Source organism: Gossypium arboreum, chromosome 1, assembly GCF_025698485.1.
Source record: "Gossypium arboreum isolate Shixiya-1 chromosome 1, ASM2569848v2, whole genome shotgun sequence".
In the NCBI taxonomy this organism is placed as follows: domain Eukaryota; kingdom Viridiplantae; phylum Streptophyta; class Magnoliopsida; order Malvales; family Malvaceae; genus Gossypium; species Gossypium arboreum.
The window spans coordinates 120747313-120766815 of NC_069070.1; the positions used below are offsets into that span (position 1 = coordinate 120747313).

Consider the following 19503-nt stretch of genomic DNA (forward strand, 5'->3'; position numbering starts at 1 on the left):
AGAGATTCCATATCTTTCAGATCAAATTCAACCTAAAAAAAAAAAACCATAAAATCAACTTCTTCCAAATGGTCAAATCCAGTTTTAGTCCCAGTTATTAGATTATATATACATGTAATTCAATACAAAGCATAGGAGAGAACAAAATTCACATATAACAAATGCACATTTCGAGACTTGATTACTTAAAAGACCCATGTCCTCCACAACCTTTGCCAACAATGTAAAGGATTAAATTTTAATTTAAGCATAATAAAGGGACCAATATCATACTTTGACCTTTACAAGTACTCAGTTTTTTCTTCCCTTTTCACACTCAGAAGTCGGAAAATAGTGAAGAACTAAAGACCAAATCATAAACAAGGAGAAAAAGAAAAGGGATATTTACATCTCAATACTACTTTTTTTTTTTTTTGGTTTACTAAAAACTAAGACAGATAGGGAAAGTTACAAAGAAAATGTAGGTGGGGGAGGAATTGTGAAAGTTTTTTTTTTTTTTCAATGATGAAAATTGGAAGAACCCATTACATAAGAATCTCAGAAAATACCACATGAATTAAATACTACAACTACTGCTGATTAATAACTTAGTACTTAAATTTTGTTACCAAATCTCTTCTTCTTTCTTTCTTTTTCTTCAATGATTTCGATCGGTTGTTCTGTTTCTGTTGCAGCTAATCTGATGGCCTTTAATGCTTGCCGATGATGATGATGATGATAATGATCCATTAGGATTCTTTTGTGGGGAAGATGAAAACAACTGCCCGAACCCGAAAACCGAACCCGATTTCGAAGATCCTCTCAATGAACAAACGGGTACGTTAAGGACCGGAGTGATCCTAACGTTTGCTGAATATGATCTTTCCATTCCCCTTTGTTTAAACCTTGGACCGCCATTGAAGCTGCTTGGACTGCTTGAACTTCTTTCCAAGCTTTGAAATACGATTTTCCCTGAAGAGTTCATTCTTGGACTATCCACTGAAACTCCCCGGCTTGTCGTTGGTTCTCTCCGGATCGGACTCCGACCCATTCTAGCTCCACCGGTGGATGTTTGATCGGACCCAGACCCTGGTCTTGGCTTAACCATCCTCATTCTTGGTGGGTTTGGGTTAGGGTTTATGTTTCTACATGGTGCAAAAGGGTTGGGGCTTGGCTTATCGGAATCTAGTGATAGCCGTGGGAGATCGTCGTGTTCATGGCCTGAAGATGATGAAGAAAGGGATAAACGTGATGAAGATATGGAAACTGATTCGGAATCTGAGCTTTTCAACAATGGGAGATTGAATGAAGAATCTGAGGAAGATTTGGAGCTTCTATGAAGGAAATGCTTGAGAGATTTTGGGTTATTATTGGATAATAACGAGACTTTGCTGCTTTGAGATTCGGGTTTTGATGGTTGATTATTGGTGCTTAGTGAACATTTTTTGAGACCCAGTAGTTCCCTCCACCTGCTTGAACACCTCGGAGCTTTAGGTGAAAACAAATAATGATCCGACCCGGAAACCTCCATTGATGAACCTGTTTCCCTTGACCTGATCTCAGCTAAACCATTCAAAGCACGATGTTGCTCTTGTTCTTGTCGTTGTTGTTGTTGTTGCTGCAGTTGTTTAACAGTCGATAAATGTAGAGGCACTAGTTTACCATCGGAGAAAAGCTCATCTGCCGGTAACATGGCGACGGGATCTTCAAGCCTGAACTCAAACTCACTCGGGGGAACATCCTGGATCTCCGTCGTGTCAGGATCCGTTTTAGACTTCGACTTCGACGACGATTCTTCCTCTCGACTGAACGAAATCCGTGGACTCAACCAGCCGAACGATGGGTAACTCGTCTTGGGCTGGAAACTCTCCGGCGAAACGCCGATATTGTTAACACAAGCTGAAGCCATGAAAATCCCAAAGAACAAAAAAGAAAATAAAAAAAACCTGGGTTATGATTATGGATTGTTAATAAGGGAATTTACATTTACAAAAGGGATCTAAAGGGGGAAGTGGGCTTAGCATTGATTTTCGGGTATTTTGGCTTTTGTTTAGGGTTTGGGGATGAGACATGTGATGTGAGTGAAATGAAAACTGTGAAATACTGTGGAGGGGAGGGGACATTTATTTATAGTATGCATATAAACTACGGAGGAAATAGGGTAAATTTTTATGTTTTTTGAGGTGTAGGGCACGTGGCTCATGTTTTTTCAAGTATGTATATTACCATTTTTCTAAAATTTAGTGGTTGAATATGCTAATTTGTTATATTTTACCAAATTAAAATAGACTCGGATACATAATAATGAAAATTAGATTAACTTGGTTATAGTTGAATTACTATTTTCAGAGAAATTTTTAAAGTATCAATCATTGGGTGCTAATAAATTTCTTAACGGGTAGGTATTGTCCTTAAACAGGGTTCTATCTCTCTACTTTACATAAGGTCGCCTGAAGAGGCAACAAATTCAATAGAATGAGAGCACCTCGTTAGATTGAATCATACATGTTGCACGATCACCTGCCAAAGGATCATGATTATTCGCGCTTGACCACTTGTTCTAACTTACCACACTTGAGCTCTCCGTAAAGTAGAGAGATAAAACTTTGACCAGGGACAATATTGACCTATTGAGGGTTCCGTTAACTTCCAATGGACGTCACTTTGAAAATTTCTTCGAAAGAAGTCAGTTTTCCCTAAACATTGGCATCAAAATTTAAAGTTTAAGCTCTGAGAAAAAGTAATGTAAATTTGAGTGACGAATATTCAAGGGTTAATACCCAAATCTATAAAAATTAGATCTAGTATACATAAAATGTCTAAAATTACAATATAATCTTGATTTGAGTAGCATCAAATAAGACATGTGATGTAAATTTTAAATATAGATATGTAAATCTGCTTGAAATTTTAAATTACTTATTGTTTATTGATCGTATATGTTTTTTTTTTACACAATACTTAGAATTATCTATAGCCTCACCCTAACTCATAAATAAGAGAATAATTCGTTTTAGCGGATTTGAACCTACATCCTCCTGCATTAACAACAATACTCATACTAATCGAGTTAATACTCAGTCGACAACAATTTAAATATCTATAAATTTCCGAATTCATAGCCATTCATAATCTTGAATGTAAACAATTAAATTGAAAAAAAATCAACAATTAAAGAATTTTAACATATAACATAATAAAATAATATACAAAGATATTAAAAATTATATAATATAAATTATTAATATCTTAAATAAAACTATAAAATATATAAAATAACACAAAATACGAAAAGTTTGTTTCCACGTGAAAGTTGTTATCTACTCTTAAAATTTGCCCTTTTGAACGTTTTCTTGTTATCTTAAACAAAGTTTCTTTTTTGCTAAATATATTGCTATTTCTATCCTTTCTTTTTCTCGTGACGTTATGTTTCATTCATCTTTTCATTTGTTTTAATATTCTTCATTGCTTATTTATATATATATATATATACATATATATCAAAGTAGAAGTTTCTTTAATCGAGTAGTAAGAAGTTCGATATTCTTTAAATAAAATTTTTAGATTAGACTCTTGTGGATTTAAAACGGATATCATCGATTGAATTTATTATTATTTAAGAGTCTGGTCGAATTCAATTCCAAATTTAAATGGGATCCAATTTGATTACTGGATACAAGAGTTTAAGACAAAAAGAAGAAGAAGATTTGTTACATTTTTTAACGGGATTTAAGGTTTTTCATAGTGGAAATAAGAAGACGTGTGAGAAAAATAGGTGTCGATTTGGGTTAAAATAGACCATTAGTCTTATATTTAAAATGAAGTTTGAGATTTAGTTCATGTACTTAAAACTGTTTGAGATTTAATCCTATAAAATCTCGTGTTTTTTTTAATTTTAAAATCTCAGTTTGATCATTGACATAAATAATATTTTTCGTAAAAATTTGACATCAATACGTCTAAGGCCGATCTAACAAGACAAAAAGAGGCCTTGTCCCCTTATGGTTGATATGGCGAAATTATATTTTGGTTCCCTATGTAAATTAATAATTCAATATAAATCCTCACACAAAATTGTTGATTTTGGCTCTGATAATGGGTCGGGACACCTATCTAGGCTCGAAAGCTAGCCAGAAATTTGGGAGAGTTTGGGCAAAAATATAGGTCTAAGAAATGGGCTTGAATAAAAAATAAGACCTATTTTCTGAATGGATCGAGCCTCGGGCAAAATCTTTTTGGCTTGTGTCCTGCATTGAATCACATGCCTATGCTTTTTTTTTTTTTTGTATTTTCAATTTATTGAGAAACATTTATTTTAATACTCTTAGTATATTTGGTGTATTATATTTTTTAAAATTTATTTTTACATAAAAATGATAATCTAGAAAAATTATTACAATTGGGCCGGATCAAACTCATGTTTAACATTTTTAATATAAGTCAGGCTTGGACAAAATTTTAAACACATTTTTCAGGTTGGGCTTGGGCCTAAAATTCTGCACTAACCCGACCTATTCCGTCCATGGGATATTCATGCAAGCATATTAACTTTAAAAGCAAATCAACATGAACTCATTAAACATACCCTATAGCAAGCTAATTTTGATGATACTATTAATAAGTTTAATGATTATACTATAATTTTTAATCGATAAAATAAGAGAATTTATTTATTTTTAAGTAAAGGATTAAAATAAAATTTCCACAAAATATACATACCAACAACATATAGATAATTGATTGCTTTAAGTTGGATTTTTTTTATAAATATAAAATTATAATATCATTTAAAAATAATATTATCATTCACAATGTAAAGAATGAGCCTTTTTAACTAATTTGTTGTTTCCCAAACAATAAACAAAGACTGATATTATTGTCTCATGGGAATTATATATATATATATATATATATATATATATATATTCTTTTAGTTTTACAAGATAAATTACAATATTATCATATTATCAAACAAGGAATTTTCAAAAACTAAATTATTCTCAAAGCTAGCTTTCAAAAGTTCCTTTGTCTGTGAAAGGTAGCTCATGAATGAATAATTTTTACACTATAGTCCAAATAACCACTTAGAAAAATGTTAGTTTTATGATTCAATGCTTAATCTTAGATATTTGTAATTTAACTTTTTTGATACATGGTCCAAAACCAAAAAATTTAATATATATTCGTGTGTAAAGATGTGTTCATACCTACGGATTGAGTCTTAGCTCGATTCGCATGAGTATTATTATCAATGCAGGAAGATGTAAGTTCGAATGCGCTAAAACGCATTGTTCGCCTATCTATGAGTTGAAGAAGAGCCATGAGTAGTTTTAAGCATTATATCAAAAAAAAACACATATAATTTGAACCTATAATGAAATTATTAAAAAAATTATTTTCGTATATTAGACAATATCAATTTTGGTGTTTCACATTTAGCAATAATTTAATTTTATCCTTTTAAAATAAATTTTAACTTTGGATGTGTAAGTTTTATAATTTTATTTCGACCACCAATACCAAATTCCTAACTTCATCTCAAAGCTTCATCTCAAGGTCGAGATAGGTCTTGACCTTGAGATGGAATATTCAAATACCAAACTATATAATTTTATAAAATGCTTTTAAGACTTAAGTTTTTAATGTTCTTTATATTTAAAATTAATTTTTAAAGCTACAATAAAAATAATCATTCCAATACATAAATAAAATTACAATCGATATATTTGTAGAATTACAATCACAATCAATTTTCTGATTTGATTTTTATTATATTATTTCACTAATAATTTGATTATAAAATTAAATCATGTTAATGTGTCAACATGTAATAGACAACAAATGTTTTAAATCTGGTTTAAATTTAGTTGTTACTAAAACTATTCCAAAATTCTATTTTATTACATATACATGTGTGTGTGATATAACATGTGTATGTATGCTATCATATATATAATAAATAGAAAATTAAAATAAAAATACTTATTTTTTTTTCCTATTTCTTACCTAATGATTTCAATAAAAAATAAATGTTATATTTATATTTGATTTCTAAATTTATTTAAATTAAATTATTATATGATTTAATTAATAGTGAGGTATATAATATGATAATTATATTATATTATATTATATTAATTATTATATAATGTAATTAAATTAAGTTAATAATGAGTATCATAATTAAAAAATATTTTGAAATTTCAAAACTATTTCAAAACTCAATGTTTTCATATATGCTCGATACATTCTTTTTATAATACTCATTTTATTTAAAGCGCACACTTATTATTTATATAAGTTATTTTGAATATAATATATTTAAAATATATTACATGAATAAATTTTGTGAGAAAATATTAAATTTTAAATAACATTAATTTTTCTTAAAAATGTTATTATATATTATTGTTGCTTGGAAATATGTTTTTATTTTTATTTATGTTAGAGATTTTAGTTTGAAAATTTAATCATGATTTAATGCATCATGTTTAAAGCTATTTATTATTTAAAACATTATTGTTAATGGAAAGAAAATTATATTTAAAACTTAATTTAATAAACGAGACCCGCTTTAAATATAATTAAAATGAAAGTATTTTGGAATAGAAGAACTAACTCGAACTCAAAATTTTCTTATATGCTCTCGTATATTCTTTTATATTATATCTATATATACATATAGTTAAGGGATAAAAGGCAAAGAACTTCGTGTATTGATTTAATAGTTAAGATGTTTATCGCTCTAGATATGGTATGAGTTCAAGTCGCGTTGTTATTAAGCTTTGTCAGTCTCTTTAATTCACCAAAAAGAAAAAGCAAAAGGACTAGAAATGGGGTTTAGCCCAAACGTTGCCATTATGGGGTGAAATGGGCCTTCACCCAAGGTTTGGTTAAACCTTGGTCTTTCTTAATCAATGCTCACGTTTTCAATTTATTCAAGGTCAGTTTTAGAGGTGGGTTTTATGGGTGATCAGCCCGCTTCGTTTGGGACTGGGTTTTGATATAAATATTAGAACTATGAGGTAACCCACATCGGCTTATTTTATCGTTTAAAATAATAAAATATATAAAAATTATTTATACAAATTCGAGCTCCTGAATTTTATTAAAAACCTATCATTTTGTATTTATTACATGATAGTCTAAGCGAAGTTGTTGGTAGAGAATCAATTTTTAGTTTGATCGATCCAATCAATTCAACTGATATTTTGCTTGGTTCAATCGATCTGATGGTCAATCAATCCAACCCCTTATTCCAAATTGATACTCCTAATGTTCTTATCATATCTGCTCTTTTTTATATAACGTGTATAAATTACACATAGCCCCTCCCAACCATTAAATAGGAGGATAATGCAATTCAGCACACTTGAACTCATGTCCTCCTACGCTAACAACAATACTGATGCTAATCAAGCTAAAACTCTATCGACCTCTTTTCTTTATTTTAATTAACTTTTTTTTCTTTTTATAATTATTTACTCATACATAACGTCAAAGTTTTATAATTAATAAATTTAAGAAGATGAAGTGTGTGGTCAAAGAGGGTGGGGTTGGTATACCTCTATCTATATTGGTTAATTTTGACTTTATATTTGTAAAATGTAGTAAATAGTTGTATTGGTTGTTATACCTACATCTTACACATTGATGTCTGTTTCATGTAAATTCATTGTTAGATTATTGCCTTTTAATATTACATGAGTGTGTTAATTTTTATATGATTAAAATATATTTTATGTTCGTTTTACCATTCATAAAAATTAATAATTTTAAAGTTCGTGAATTTTTTTCTCTTTATCTAATAATATGGAAAAATTAAAGCGTTAAAACGATTATCAACATTTGCTTTTGCTTTAACTTACAATAAGACGTGAATTTAAAACAATTTAAAATAACTCGAGACTATATAAATTTAAAATATTCAAAATTTTATTCTAACTCTATATACAACACAATTTTAGGAACGGTAGAAAAAAAGGAAAAAATATTTTTATTTAAAAAATAAAAGAATTAATATTAGTGTGGGTTTGGATGGACGATTGGGTGCGTTTAACTTTTTTTTTCTCACATTACAATAGTTAATCTCATCATAATTACTATTTTTACACTAACCATCATTAAACGCACCGTCCATCCAAACCAACTCTTAATAAGTATGAAAGCTTGTGGATAAGTTTATGTTAGAATGTCCCAATCAAAATATGATGGTTATATAGATAATACTTTTTTTTTGAATGTCAACATTTTGACTTCCAACAAAAAGAAAATTTGGACTTTTGGGTAGTTTTTATTCAATATTAGAGGAAAAAAATTTAGATAAAATCTTTATTTAACAAGTTAATGTTAATCTCAATCAATCATGCTGACACATTTGTGTCTACAATTTCTTTATTTTTAATTATAAATCATGCTATATTTATATAACTCAAAAACATATCATAAAACGTTATATAATTGGCATAAATCAACATTTAGTCTATGGATTTGATAAATATTTTCAATTTGGTTTCTTACTTTAGGTTCCATTAAGTTGAGGTGATGTAGTACTTTGAAATTGTACCACATCATTTGTGGAGTATGCCTTGAATTTCAGACGAAATAAAGTTGATGTTGTGATGGGGAAGAACTGTCGTCCCAACGTGGCGACATGTTTCCCACTTAACTGAGTTTTTCTCTTAGTTAAACTCTATAATCTTTTCCCAATTAAAATTTGATTATTTTAAAGATGTTTAGTCATACTTGTACACGAAATTTAACCTATAAGTAGACCTCTTAGCAACCCTAGATAGTTGAGAATAACAATAACAAAATTAAGAGAGAGTTTGTGAAAATTTCGAGGAATCTTTGTATTTTGGGTTTAGGATTTATTTGTTTTTTTATCTTGTACTCCCATTTTCGTGGTTTTTTTTTTATTTTAGTGAAATTTTCTTTACTCATGATTTTTTATCCTTTTCGGATGAATTTTCTACATAAATATTTGTTTCTAATTTTCTTGATTTTTCGTTTGTATTTGTTACATAATCCAATCTCAACCCAACATCACCACCTAAAATTTTTATATAAAATAAAAAAATCTAAAATTATATATATATATATATATATATATATATATATATATATATATAAAAAGAAGTTCAAGTGATGACACAACACACTATATGAATTTAAGGATCAAATTGAAATAAAAACCAAAATTTTAAACTAAAGTGAACAAAAAAAGTTCATGTTAATTTTTTTTCTAAATTTACAGACTAAATGTTAGTTTATCCCTTTATAATTATATAAAATTTGATATATTTATATATTTACATCATTGTAGTACATAATACTATATAATTTATTTGAAAAACATTTTAATTATATTTTAGTTATTTTTTCTCCTATAATTGTATCTATCATGGCTAATGTTGACATAATATAATTTAAGAAACTTTGCCTAATTTGATTGGTGGAGTAGTTGACAATTTTTTTTTTTTTTGGGGGTGTTATGAAATAAGCAAGTAGGCATAAACAGTCATTTGCATTTTGCTTTATAAATAAGTGACCCCTTTGGCCTCACGACACCTGCTATAGTTTGCCCAATCTTTTGTCCTTTTAAACACCTGTCTTATTTGAGTTGCTGTCTTGTTCCTTCCGCCATTAGAATTTTCCACAATATTCCAATTGTTTCCATTTTCAGACAAATATTTTTTTCGATATAAGTGAATCAGACAAATATACGATAGTCACATTAGATCTCAATAAAATTTGAATCTAAGTGAATCAGACCTTTAAATTATAAGGTGGAGATTTTTTAGTATCGTTTTATTTATTAATATGATTCGAACTTAAAACTTTGTTTAAAAGACATTAAATTTCTTATCACTGACTCAATAGGTAGTCTCTAAAAGTATTAGGTTAAGTTATGCTATTAGTCCTTTTACTTTGCAAAACTTATGGATTTAGTCTTTATACTTTTAAATTTTAAAATTTTTAGTTCATATATACTTTTCAATTTTGCAATTTCAATAATGATATAAATGACCATCTTAATCAAACTAGATTTTTAGTGAATAATATGTGAAAATAACAAGTTGGCATAACAATATACATATGATAATATATTTACGGCATCATTATTAGAAATAACAGAACTTAATAGTTATAACATGAAGACTAAATTAAAATATAGAGATTAAATCCACAATTTCAGCATACAAAACATCTTTATCCAGATGCAAAGTACAATGTAATGAAAGTAAACTAAAAGAAGTTGAGTCAAACTTGGAATATGGCCATTAACATCTAAAACTACCTATTATGAAATTTACTTAATTTGTTCAGGAAAGTACAAAGCATGCATTCACTTTCAAGTTTTTTGATACCCAATTTGATTGGGGGGTTTTTGGCTTTAAAAGTGAAATGATAGTCACAAATCATAAAATTATTGGTGGAAGAGTTCGTTAAGGACTTGAATTTTGACTGAGATTGTTGATGTCTTGCATTTGCTTTTAACTTATCCATGGATCAATGAATGACTGTTGCTTTCAGTCTTTGTAAGTACCATGCTTTGGATTTGAATGTGGTTCATTTTAAAACGTCATTTACTTGTGTCGACCATTCATGTACGTCCACTTAGGGGCCAAATTTTGGGTTTAGGGTGTATAGGTTTGGGTCAGTTATTTCATGTGGAGGAAATTAATTATGATATGCTAAAATACATTAAAACAATATGGATGGATGGGTTTTTAGGTTGAATTTTAAGGGTGAGGTATTTTGTAATATTATTATAGATTATGATTATATTTATTTTTTGATATGATGTGTAAAATTACTTATAATCTCTCTCTAATCCATAAATAAGAGGATAATGTGTTTTAATATATTCAAACTTACGTACTTCTGCATTGACAACAATATCCATACTAATCAAATTCTGTAATTGCAACAACTGTGGAGAATATGCCAACAACCCAATTTACTTGGATTATGTATCACCTATAATTTGGATTCGTAACTCATCCCCTTCCCCGAAAAAATTGTAAGTGTACCAAAACTGTGGAGAAACTATTAGGTACATCATTCTTATCATATGGTTGCTTGGATTATGTATCACCACGTCACCAATTTACTTTACATCATATTAATCATTTGGTAGTGTTATAAGTACAGGAAGATATGGGGTCGTATATGTTAAAACGTATTATTCTCCTATTTAAAGATTGGAAAAAGAACTTATAAATAGTTTTAAACATTGTATAAAAAAACAGATACTATATATATATATATATTTGGCGAAATATAATAATAAGATAAACTCTAAACAACAAACACAATTAGCATAACTTAAGCCCAAGTCACATCTAAAACAATGAACTCTCTTGACCCTCAAGCTATCACATGAGATTCCCTGATATATTTATATTAAAAAAACATTAAAACATAATTAATAATTTTAAAATAGTCAAGCAAACATTAACTTGTTTCATTATTAATATCACAGTTAAGGAAAAAAAATATCTTTTAGAGCCTATAAAAACAAAATCTTAGCATCCAATTAAGCTTTGGGTCCACCCCTAAAATGGGAAAGTCCATAAATTCAAGTAAGTCTATCAACACTATGAATGATTTTCAAGTTCATAACCCAAAAATACATTCAAATTAAAAAGTTAATGCAATAAAAATAATCATGAAATATAATATGATGATTACTTATAGAACTATTCATGGGGTATGGCCTCACTCGAAGGTCCATTTAGAAAGTAAAAGAATTTGAGTAAAAATATAAGCCTGAAAAGTAGGCTTGGATAAAAAAAATCCGTTTAAAAAACGGGGCAAGTCTCGGGTAAAGTATTTTAGCTCGAGCCCAGCTCGAATTCACAAAATTAATGAAAAAATGCTATTTTTTTGTTATTTTCTCCTTATTTTGCTACTATTTCACTATTTTATTGTTGTTATTTAGATATTATATAATACTTGTTTTATTATTAATTTTGTTATTATTTTAGAGACATTTGCATGTTAAGTTGCATCTATTTTAGTGTTATTTAAGTATACATATTTTTTAAATTTGTGGGGAAATATTTATTTTAATATTTTTAGTATTTTTGATGTATTATATATATTTAAAATTATATAAAATTTTAATATGGGCAAGTTGGGTCGAGCAGGCCTAGCAAACGGGTCTAATATTTTGGTTGGACCCGGCCCATAAACACCTCTATTTACTTGCCTCATTCTTTAATTATAATTTGGATGTTCAATTCTCATCCATGAGAATGAATCACATTTTATGACTAATCGTTTACTTCTTTAGAAAAGCGTATGCACCCACCCTAAGCTCAATCCACCCTTTTCATTATTAAAATATTAAAAATTTATTTTGTTTTCATTTTTAAATACTTAAATATATTTCATTATCACTTTTAAAATATTAATTAGTAATATAAAAATCTTTATCAAGGCTTGGCTCGGCTGTACTTTTAGCAAAGCTTAAGCCGAATTAACTTATTGATTAAGGAAAATGTCAATAATATTCAATCAAATTTTAGCCTATTTATTATACGGTAAACTACATCTATGGTCACTTTTGTTTACCTTAGGTTACATTTTAGTTTCTTACGTTATCGTGTTGTAATATTTTAGTCACTGAGCCGTTAATTGTCATTAATGGTATAACAGTAAGCTGACGTAGCACATTAAATAATCATTTCAAATAAAAAATTTAGGTTAAATTATATAATTGGTCCCCATATTTTTTCAAATTGAGCAATTTAATTTTTTTCTTTTATGTTCTTTTAACTTTTTTTTTCATTGTTTTCCATTCTCTTTTGTTTCTCCCTCTATTTTCTTACATTCTCCATTTCTTTTAACATATCAATAAGTCGAATTGGCAATGAAGAAAGAAGCATAGTATGAATTTATGGGTTTTGGTTATAGGCAATGATGGCTCTGGACTTCCTACTTCTTTCTTCACTGCCAATTTGATTTCCTAATATGTTAAAAGAAATGGAGAAGGTAAGAAAACAGAGGAGAAAACAAAAGAGAATGAAAAAAAAAAGAAAGTTTAAAGAACATAAAAGAAAAAAAATTGGTCAAAACGAAAAAATATGGGGATCGATTATATAATTTAACCTAAAATTTTTGTTTGAAATGATGATTTAACGTGCCACATTAGCTTATTGTTTCACCATTAACAGAAATTAACAGCTCAGTAACTAAAATGTTATAACACGATAATTTAAGTGACTAAAACGTAATATTTCAAATATAAGTGATCAAAATGTAACCTAATGTAAACAAAAATGACCATACGTGTAATTTGGAATATAGTCCCTTATTTTTATTTTCAAGAATTTAGTCTCTTTATTTATTAGATTTCAAATTTCAGGTTCAACTGTTGACACTATTGATTTTTTGTTAATTTTTTTGGTGCGACACTTTGAAATAATAAAAAAACTCACTAGGTAGGTATATAACTAGAAAAATAACGTTGTAATGAACTTGAATTTACAAAATAATTTTAACAGTGTTAGCAGTTGGACTTGAATTTTAAAATATAAAAAAGTAAAAGGATAAATTCCTAAAAATAAAAATATAAAGACTAAATTTTAAATTTACAAAGAATATAAAACTTATAACATATTTTAACCTTCTTTAAAATATATAAATATTTAAAAATAAATAAAACCTATATATGTGCTATACGCATTAGGGTCCATTTTATTTTTACCAAGTTGACTTCAATAAAACAACCCCCCGTCCCCCTGCCCTCTTTATTTATTCCCCCTCTTCTTTTCTTCTTTGCCTTCTCCATAACTATAAGAGATATATTTTCATCTCCAAAAAAAAACACAGTGTTCCAATTTTGGGATGCAAACACTTGTTTCTCATCACTTTCTTGTCTTAAATTAAATCAAAAATCCTTTTTTTTTTCATAAAAAAAATGAGTAACATAAGCTTGGTGGAAGCCAAGTTACCACCTGGTTTCAGGTTCCACCCTAAAGATGAAGAACTGGTTTGTGATTATTTGATGAAGAAGGTGGCTTCTGCTGATACTTTGCAACTCATGATCGAAGTTGACCTCAACAAGTGTGAGCCATGGGATATTCCTGGTAAGCTTCTTCTTCTTTTTATTTAACCTACAAATTCTGGGTTTTAAATTCGATAAAAAAAAAAAAAAACTTTATCCGAGATAACACGTAACTGCATGAAACGATGAACCAATTCGTATGTTTTTCTGGGTTTCTGATCTTTGCTTTTTGTTCTTGAGGAATTGTGTTTTTGTTTGCATAATTTGATATATGGAAAGATGATAGCAACTGGATCGGCTATAAATGGATATATATATATATACACACATATAAAGATACATTTTATGTGAATCTTTTCTGCTTTTGTGGTGGGGAAGTGTTTAATATTCTCTAGAGAAAATAAATAAACAAATATTTTGGATAATATTGAAAGATATTTCCTATTAATAATGTCCTTTTCAGCATTTTCCACATTTAATTCATGAATTTTTTTTCTAATTCGGATTGAAGTTTAGCTCGGCTGATATCATTATTATAACAATAATAAAAAAAATGTGAATTTAAGTACGAGTTTTGAGTAATAATTTGATATTCTATGATAATTAAACTCTTCTCTCAACCCTAATTTTTATATTTTAATTTTAAAATATTAGTTTTTCATTTTAGAATATGATTTAAAGAAAAATCCACGAGCGTTAGGTGAGATTATAATGGTCTCTCCTACCTTAATCAGTGATTGAGGATCAACCCTCACTTTAGGTATAGAACAATTTTAAAACTCATAATCAACATCTATTCCTTTAATAGATCTACAAAATACAAATAATTAATTACTAAATTGCTCCAATAAATACATTGAAATATATATATATATATATATATATATATATATATATATATATATTGAATTTGAAAAGTGGTGTGGTTGGTATGTATGTGACCTGAAAATTGAATATTATCTATAAATCCATATTGATAGGTACTGAAATATTAGATTGTTATTTCAAAGTGTTTTGTTAATGAAATTCTTTTAGTATTTTATAACTTCAATAATTAATTTTTATATATTAAATAAAAATTTATTATATATAAATTATAATAATTCAAGTCATTAATTTTATTTTAATTTTAATAATATAATCCAACAATTTCATATTCTACTTCTTTTTAATGAAATTGACAGTCTTGGCATTGTCCCAACTAAAAGCTGTGAAAGTGATTGAGATAATTAATTAATTAAAATTTTGAAAAAAATAAAAAAAGTCATCTAAAGGTTTTTCAAGGAATTGGATCACTTCTTATATTCACACACCAAATCCAATAAACTATCAAAGTAATTGTAATTTTTATTTAATTTATTTAAATTATTTTTATGATGTGCATATATAGAATTAAATATTAATAATTATTTTATTTTATAAATATAAATTGGTGGAAATTATTATTATTTTTCTTTTTAATTCTAAATATTCAAACTTTCACATTTCGCACATACCACACGTGTAAGCAAAGCAACTTATCCTTTTGTCTTTTTGGAAAATTACAATTATTATCTTCAATAATTCTATATTAAGAGACAGAAATTGACCTTTCAACTGCAAAATTATTTGATTGGGTCACCTATTTTAGTTCACAGCTAGCTGGTTAGTGAGCAAACTTTTTGATGCTTCTAAATTTGGACTGCCACGTGGTTATCAACCCTAATTTCAACATCATTATATTTTTTTTTTGAGATTTTATATGATCATCATACTTATCCTAAAAACATATTTATTTTTCAACTAACCCCCCAAAAAATATTATTTTTTCAACTTGACCAATGGGATTATGACCGATAAATTATTTTATGAATCCTTACCACCATATCATTCATAGTTCCTTTTTAATTATTTAGACATTTCAACAAAATTTTTCATGTTATTGATACATAATTTTTGTTATTTTTTTACCCTGAAACTTGAAATCTAAACCCAATACTCTAAACCCCAAACTTGATTCAAAACTTGAAACCTTAAACTTAATTTTAATTTGGGTTTGGAGTATTACGTTTAGGATTCAAGGTTTGAGTTTATGGTTTATGGTTCAAGTTATGAGGTTTAAAGTTCAGGATTTAGAGTTCAAAATTAGATTTCAAACTTTGAGGATTCAAGAGTAAAAAAATTACCACAATTATGTATTGATGACATGGAATAAATTATTCAAATATCGTTAAATAATTAAAAATGACCATAAATGATATGGTGGGAAAAGTTCATAAAATAATTTCTCTATATAACCAAATAAATTTTTAAGTTCAACAAATAAAAAAGAAAATTAGTTTATGAAATATATATATGATTTATTCAACTTTCAAAATTATTATTAATCGAAACCCATAAGTGACTTCAAAGATATATGACCAAGCATTATTGCATATAATTACAAAGATCAAAATAGAAAGTCAAATATATTAGTTTATATAAGGCATATGTGTATATATATATATATATATATATATATCCATGTGATGCATGCAAGTCTAGCTACAAATATTTTTTATACACATTAGAAAATATAAAGCTGACCATCAAAATTATATACAAATAAAAATGTAATATTGGCCTTGTTTTACAAGTATTTGTTAATAGCTCTTTGGATCAACCTAACTATATATTTATATTAGGGTTTACCATAGTTGATTCATACAATATATATATCTTTACATTAGGGTTTGACAACTCATTTCCTTTTTATATAAAAAATATATGTACAAAATCAAATGATGATGTGTTTAAAATTGTAAAGTTGATTAGGTTTTGAAGATTATTGTATGTGGTCCTATCATATAAGAGTATCATTTTATATTTATTTGGGGTTTAAATTGATTTTTATAAATTTTACGTAAAAATATATAAAAATAAAAATAATCCTTACAGTAATATTTCTTAATTTATAAAAGGAATATGAGTTTTTAATTATTTTTCGAAACTAAATTTTGTATACTGTTGACCCGTGACATCAATTCAATGTACAAAAAATGTACGAGGGTTTTTTTTAATTAAAATAAATGAATATATTTTTGAGAATTGGGAAATGTATGGCAGAAACGGCTGGAGTGGGAGGCAAAGAATGGTATTTTTACAGCAAAAGAGACAGGAAATATGCAACGGGGCTGAGGACAAATAGGGCAACATGCAGTGGGTATTGGAAGGCAACGGGGAAAGATAGGGCAATCCATAGCAAAGGCATGGTGGTAGGAATGAGGAAAACCTTGGTGTTCTACAATGGCAGGGCACCTAAAGGTACAAAGTCCGATTGGGTCATGCATGAATTCAGGCTTGATGGCACCCTTTCTCCTCCAAACCTTTCCACTCTCAAGGTACATTCTTTACTTACACATTTTCGGTTTAGAGTTTCGAGTTTGATAAGTTTTAAAATTTTATTAACTTGAATTGATGATTTCTTGAAAAAAGTTAATCGAGTTTGTGGTGTAATGATAAAGCATTTTTCTTAAAATAATCTTGATTGGTATTAAATTTTGGGTTTGATCTCTAAACATCTCTACCTCTTTCCTTATTAAAATTAGTTAAAATATGCTATAAGTATTTATACTTTTTGTAAATTTAAAATTTAGTCCTTCTACTTTTTAGATTTAAGAAAAGTAAATTCTTTTGTTAAATTCAGATTTATTATAATACTATTTTTTAGTTAAATTGCTACCGAGTGAATAAATTTTTTAAATTTTAAAATACCATAGCAACAAATTTAACAAAAAATTTAAAGGGTTAATAATTAGACTTGATTTTGAAATCTGAAAATAAAAAGGCTAAAATATTGAAAATAAAATATATGGACTAATTTCTAAATTTTAAAAAAACTTAATAACATATTTTACCTGAAAAATATAAAATTATTTGCCAATATTTTAAACACTACAAGCAAGTTTGAAAGGTGATATATATCCCGTAATAAAAATTAAAATGAAATATTAAATATTAAAAATAATTTACTATCAGATCATATCAAATATACTAATTAGGGTTGCTTTCGAGTTTATTTATTTTATTTTACAATTTTAAAAATCCCTTGGATTTTTGCATGAATCTTTGGACATGTTGCACTATAAAATGTAATAATAATAATAATAATATGACTGATGACAAAAGTCAGATCTCTATGTGATTTTCTTTTATCCATAGCCGATTATTATTATTTTTTAATTTTAATATGCCAGTCTAATTTTTTTAATTTGATTTTGTCTTTCCTTTATTTATATATATATATATATATATATAGCTTTAAAATTTCAACACCCTTTAACTTATTAAACTCATATTCTCTTATATTTCAAAACATATGTAGGAAGATTGGGTCTTATGTCGAGTTTTTCATAAAACAAGAGACACCATTACCAAACCTTCTAGCATGGGAAAAACCTGTTTGGACGACACAAGCTCTTCGTCTCTCCCACCGTTGACGGATCCTTACCTAATCTCCGATCAAACCGGACTGAACTCCGACGAGCAAGTGCCCTGCTTCTCCGTTCTATCTCAAACCGATCCGAACAGTTTCAAAGTCGACATGCAACCGAACATGCCAACTAAAACCCTAACATCATCATCATCGGTCGATCATCAACAACAACAACAAATGAAGCCAGCCGCTAACGACATAACTTCATGTTTAGATTCATTCCCACGAGACAAAATGGTGATCAAAGCTGTATTGAACAATCTGACACAGCTGGATACTTATCTTAATGTCAAGGAATCGACAAGCTTTGATGAAGGAATTAGTTCAGACCAAAGCTACTTGTCTGGAATTTGGGATTGTCCTACATTTGGAATTAATTATTAATTATATTGTCATTAGGGTTTTAGAACAAAAAAAAAATTGTTTGTAAAAAAAAAAAACACATTATACTAATTTGGGGTATCATAAATTATTTGCCCCACTTCCTTTCAACCTTTTAGTTAAGATATGTGATGATCCTAAAGTGGGAAATTGTAACCATCAAAGTTTATTTGAATCAAATATAGGGTTGTGGAAGAGGGGTGAATTTAAATTAGTGCAAAATTGGATTAGTTTTATAAATATTTTTATATTTTGTCAATAAATGTAGGGTATAATTGTTTTGCACTCCTAATAAGAAAATATGAGTTTTAATCTCGAACATAAGATTATTGGGAGAGATAGTCACATAATGATGAAGTCAAGAGTTTACTTTAGGAGAGGTCAAAATTAAATTATAAAATTTTGAAGGGGTCAAAATACAATTTTATCTTTTATATGCTTGTTATTTTATACTAAAAAAATCCATCTTTAGGGGATCAAAGTGTATTTTTGTCATTAAATAATTTTAAAATTTTCAAGGGGCTAAAACAACAACTCGTCATTTTTAAGGGGGTCTTCTTGAATATACTGTAAAATAGACATGAAAGATCATAAAAAGAAAATATGAAAGTGAGTGTGATAAATTTTAATATAAGAATATCTATTATTATGCGTAGATGATTCGGGGCAGATA

At 27.8% G+C, this 19503-nt stretch overlaps 2 protein-coding genes across 2 annotated transcripts; one reads left to right on the forward strand and one right to left on the reverse strand.

Annotated features, from left to right (window-relative positions):
- Positions 1-211: 211 nt before the first annotated feature.
- On the reverse strand, positions 212-2206 carry LOC108480250 (transcription activator MSS11). Its single transcript, XM_017783165.2, has one exon. The coding sequence runs from the start codon at positions 1886-1888 to the stop codon at positions 638-640; it is 1251 nt and encodes a 416-aa protein (XP_017638654.1). The 5' UTR covers positions 1889-2206; the 3' UTR covers positions 212-637.
- Positions 2207-13740: 11534 nt separating this feature from the next.
- Positions 13741-19093, forward strand: LOC108482087 (NAC domain-containing protein 21/22-like). The gene is made up of 3 exons (XM_017785192.2): positions 13741-14078; positions 17081-17355; positions 18339-19093. The coding sequence occupies exons 1-3, from the start codon at positions 13910-13912 to the stop codon at positions 18831-18833; spliced, it is 939 nt and encodes a 312-aa protein (XP_017640681.1). The 5' UTR covers positions 13741-13909; the 3' UTR covers positions 18834-19093.
- The last annotated feature ends 410 nt before the right edge of the window (positions 19094-19503 follow it).

Bases quoted from the DNA above. Each gene is read 5' to 3' on its own strand.
- LOC108482087 (XM_017785192.2), top strand. From the start codon at position 13,910: ATGAGTAACATAAGCTTGGTGGAAGCCAAGTTACCACCTGGTTTCAGG. The intron at 14,079-17,080 runs GTAAGCTTCTTC...AATGTATGGCAG, and splicing joins TGAGCCATGGGATATTCCTG to AAACGGCTGGAGTGGGAGGC. The intron at 17,356-18,338 runs GTACATTCTTTA...AAACATATGTAG, and splicing joins CAAACCTTTCCACTCTCAAG to GAAGATTGGGTCTTATGTCG.
- LOC108480250 (XM_017783165.2), bottom strand. From the start codon at position 1,888: ATGGCTTCAGCTTGTGTTAACAATATCGGCGTTTCGCCGGAGAGTTTC.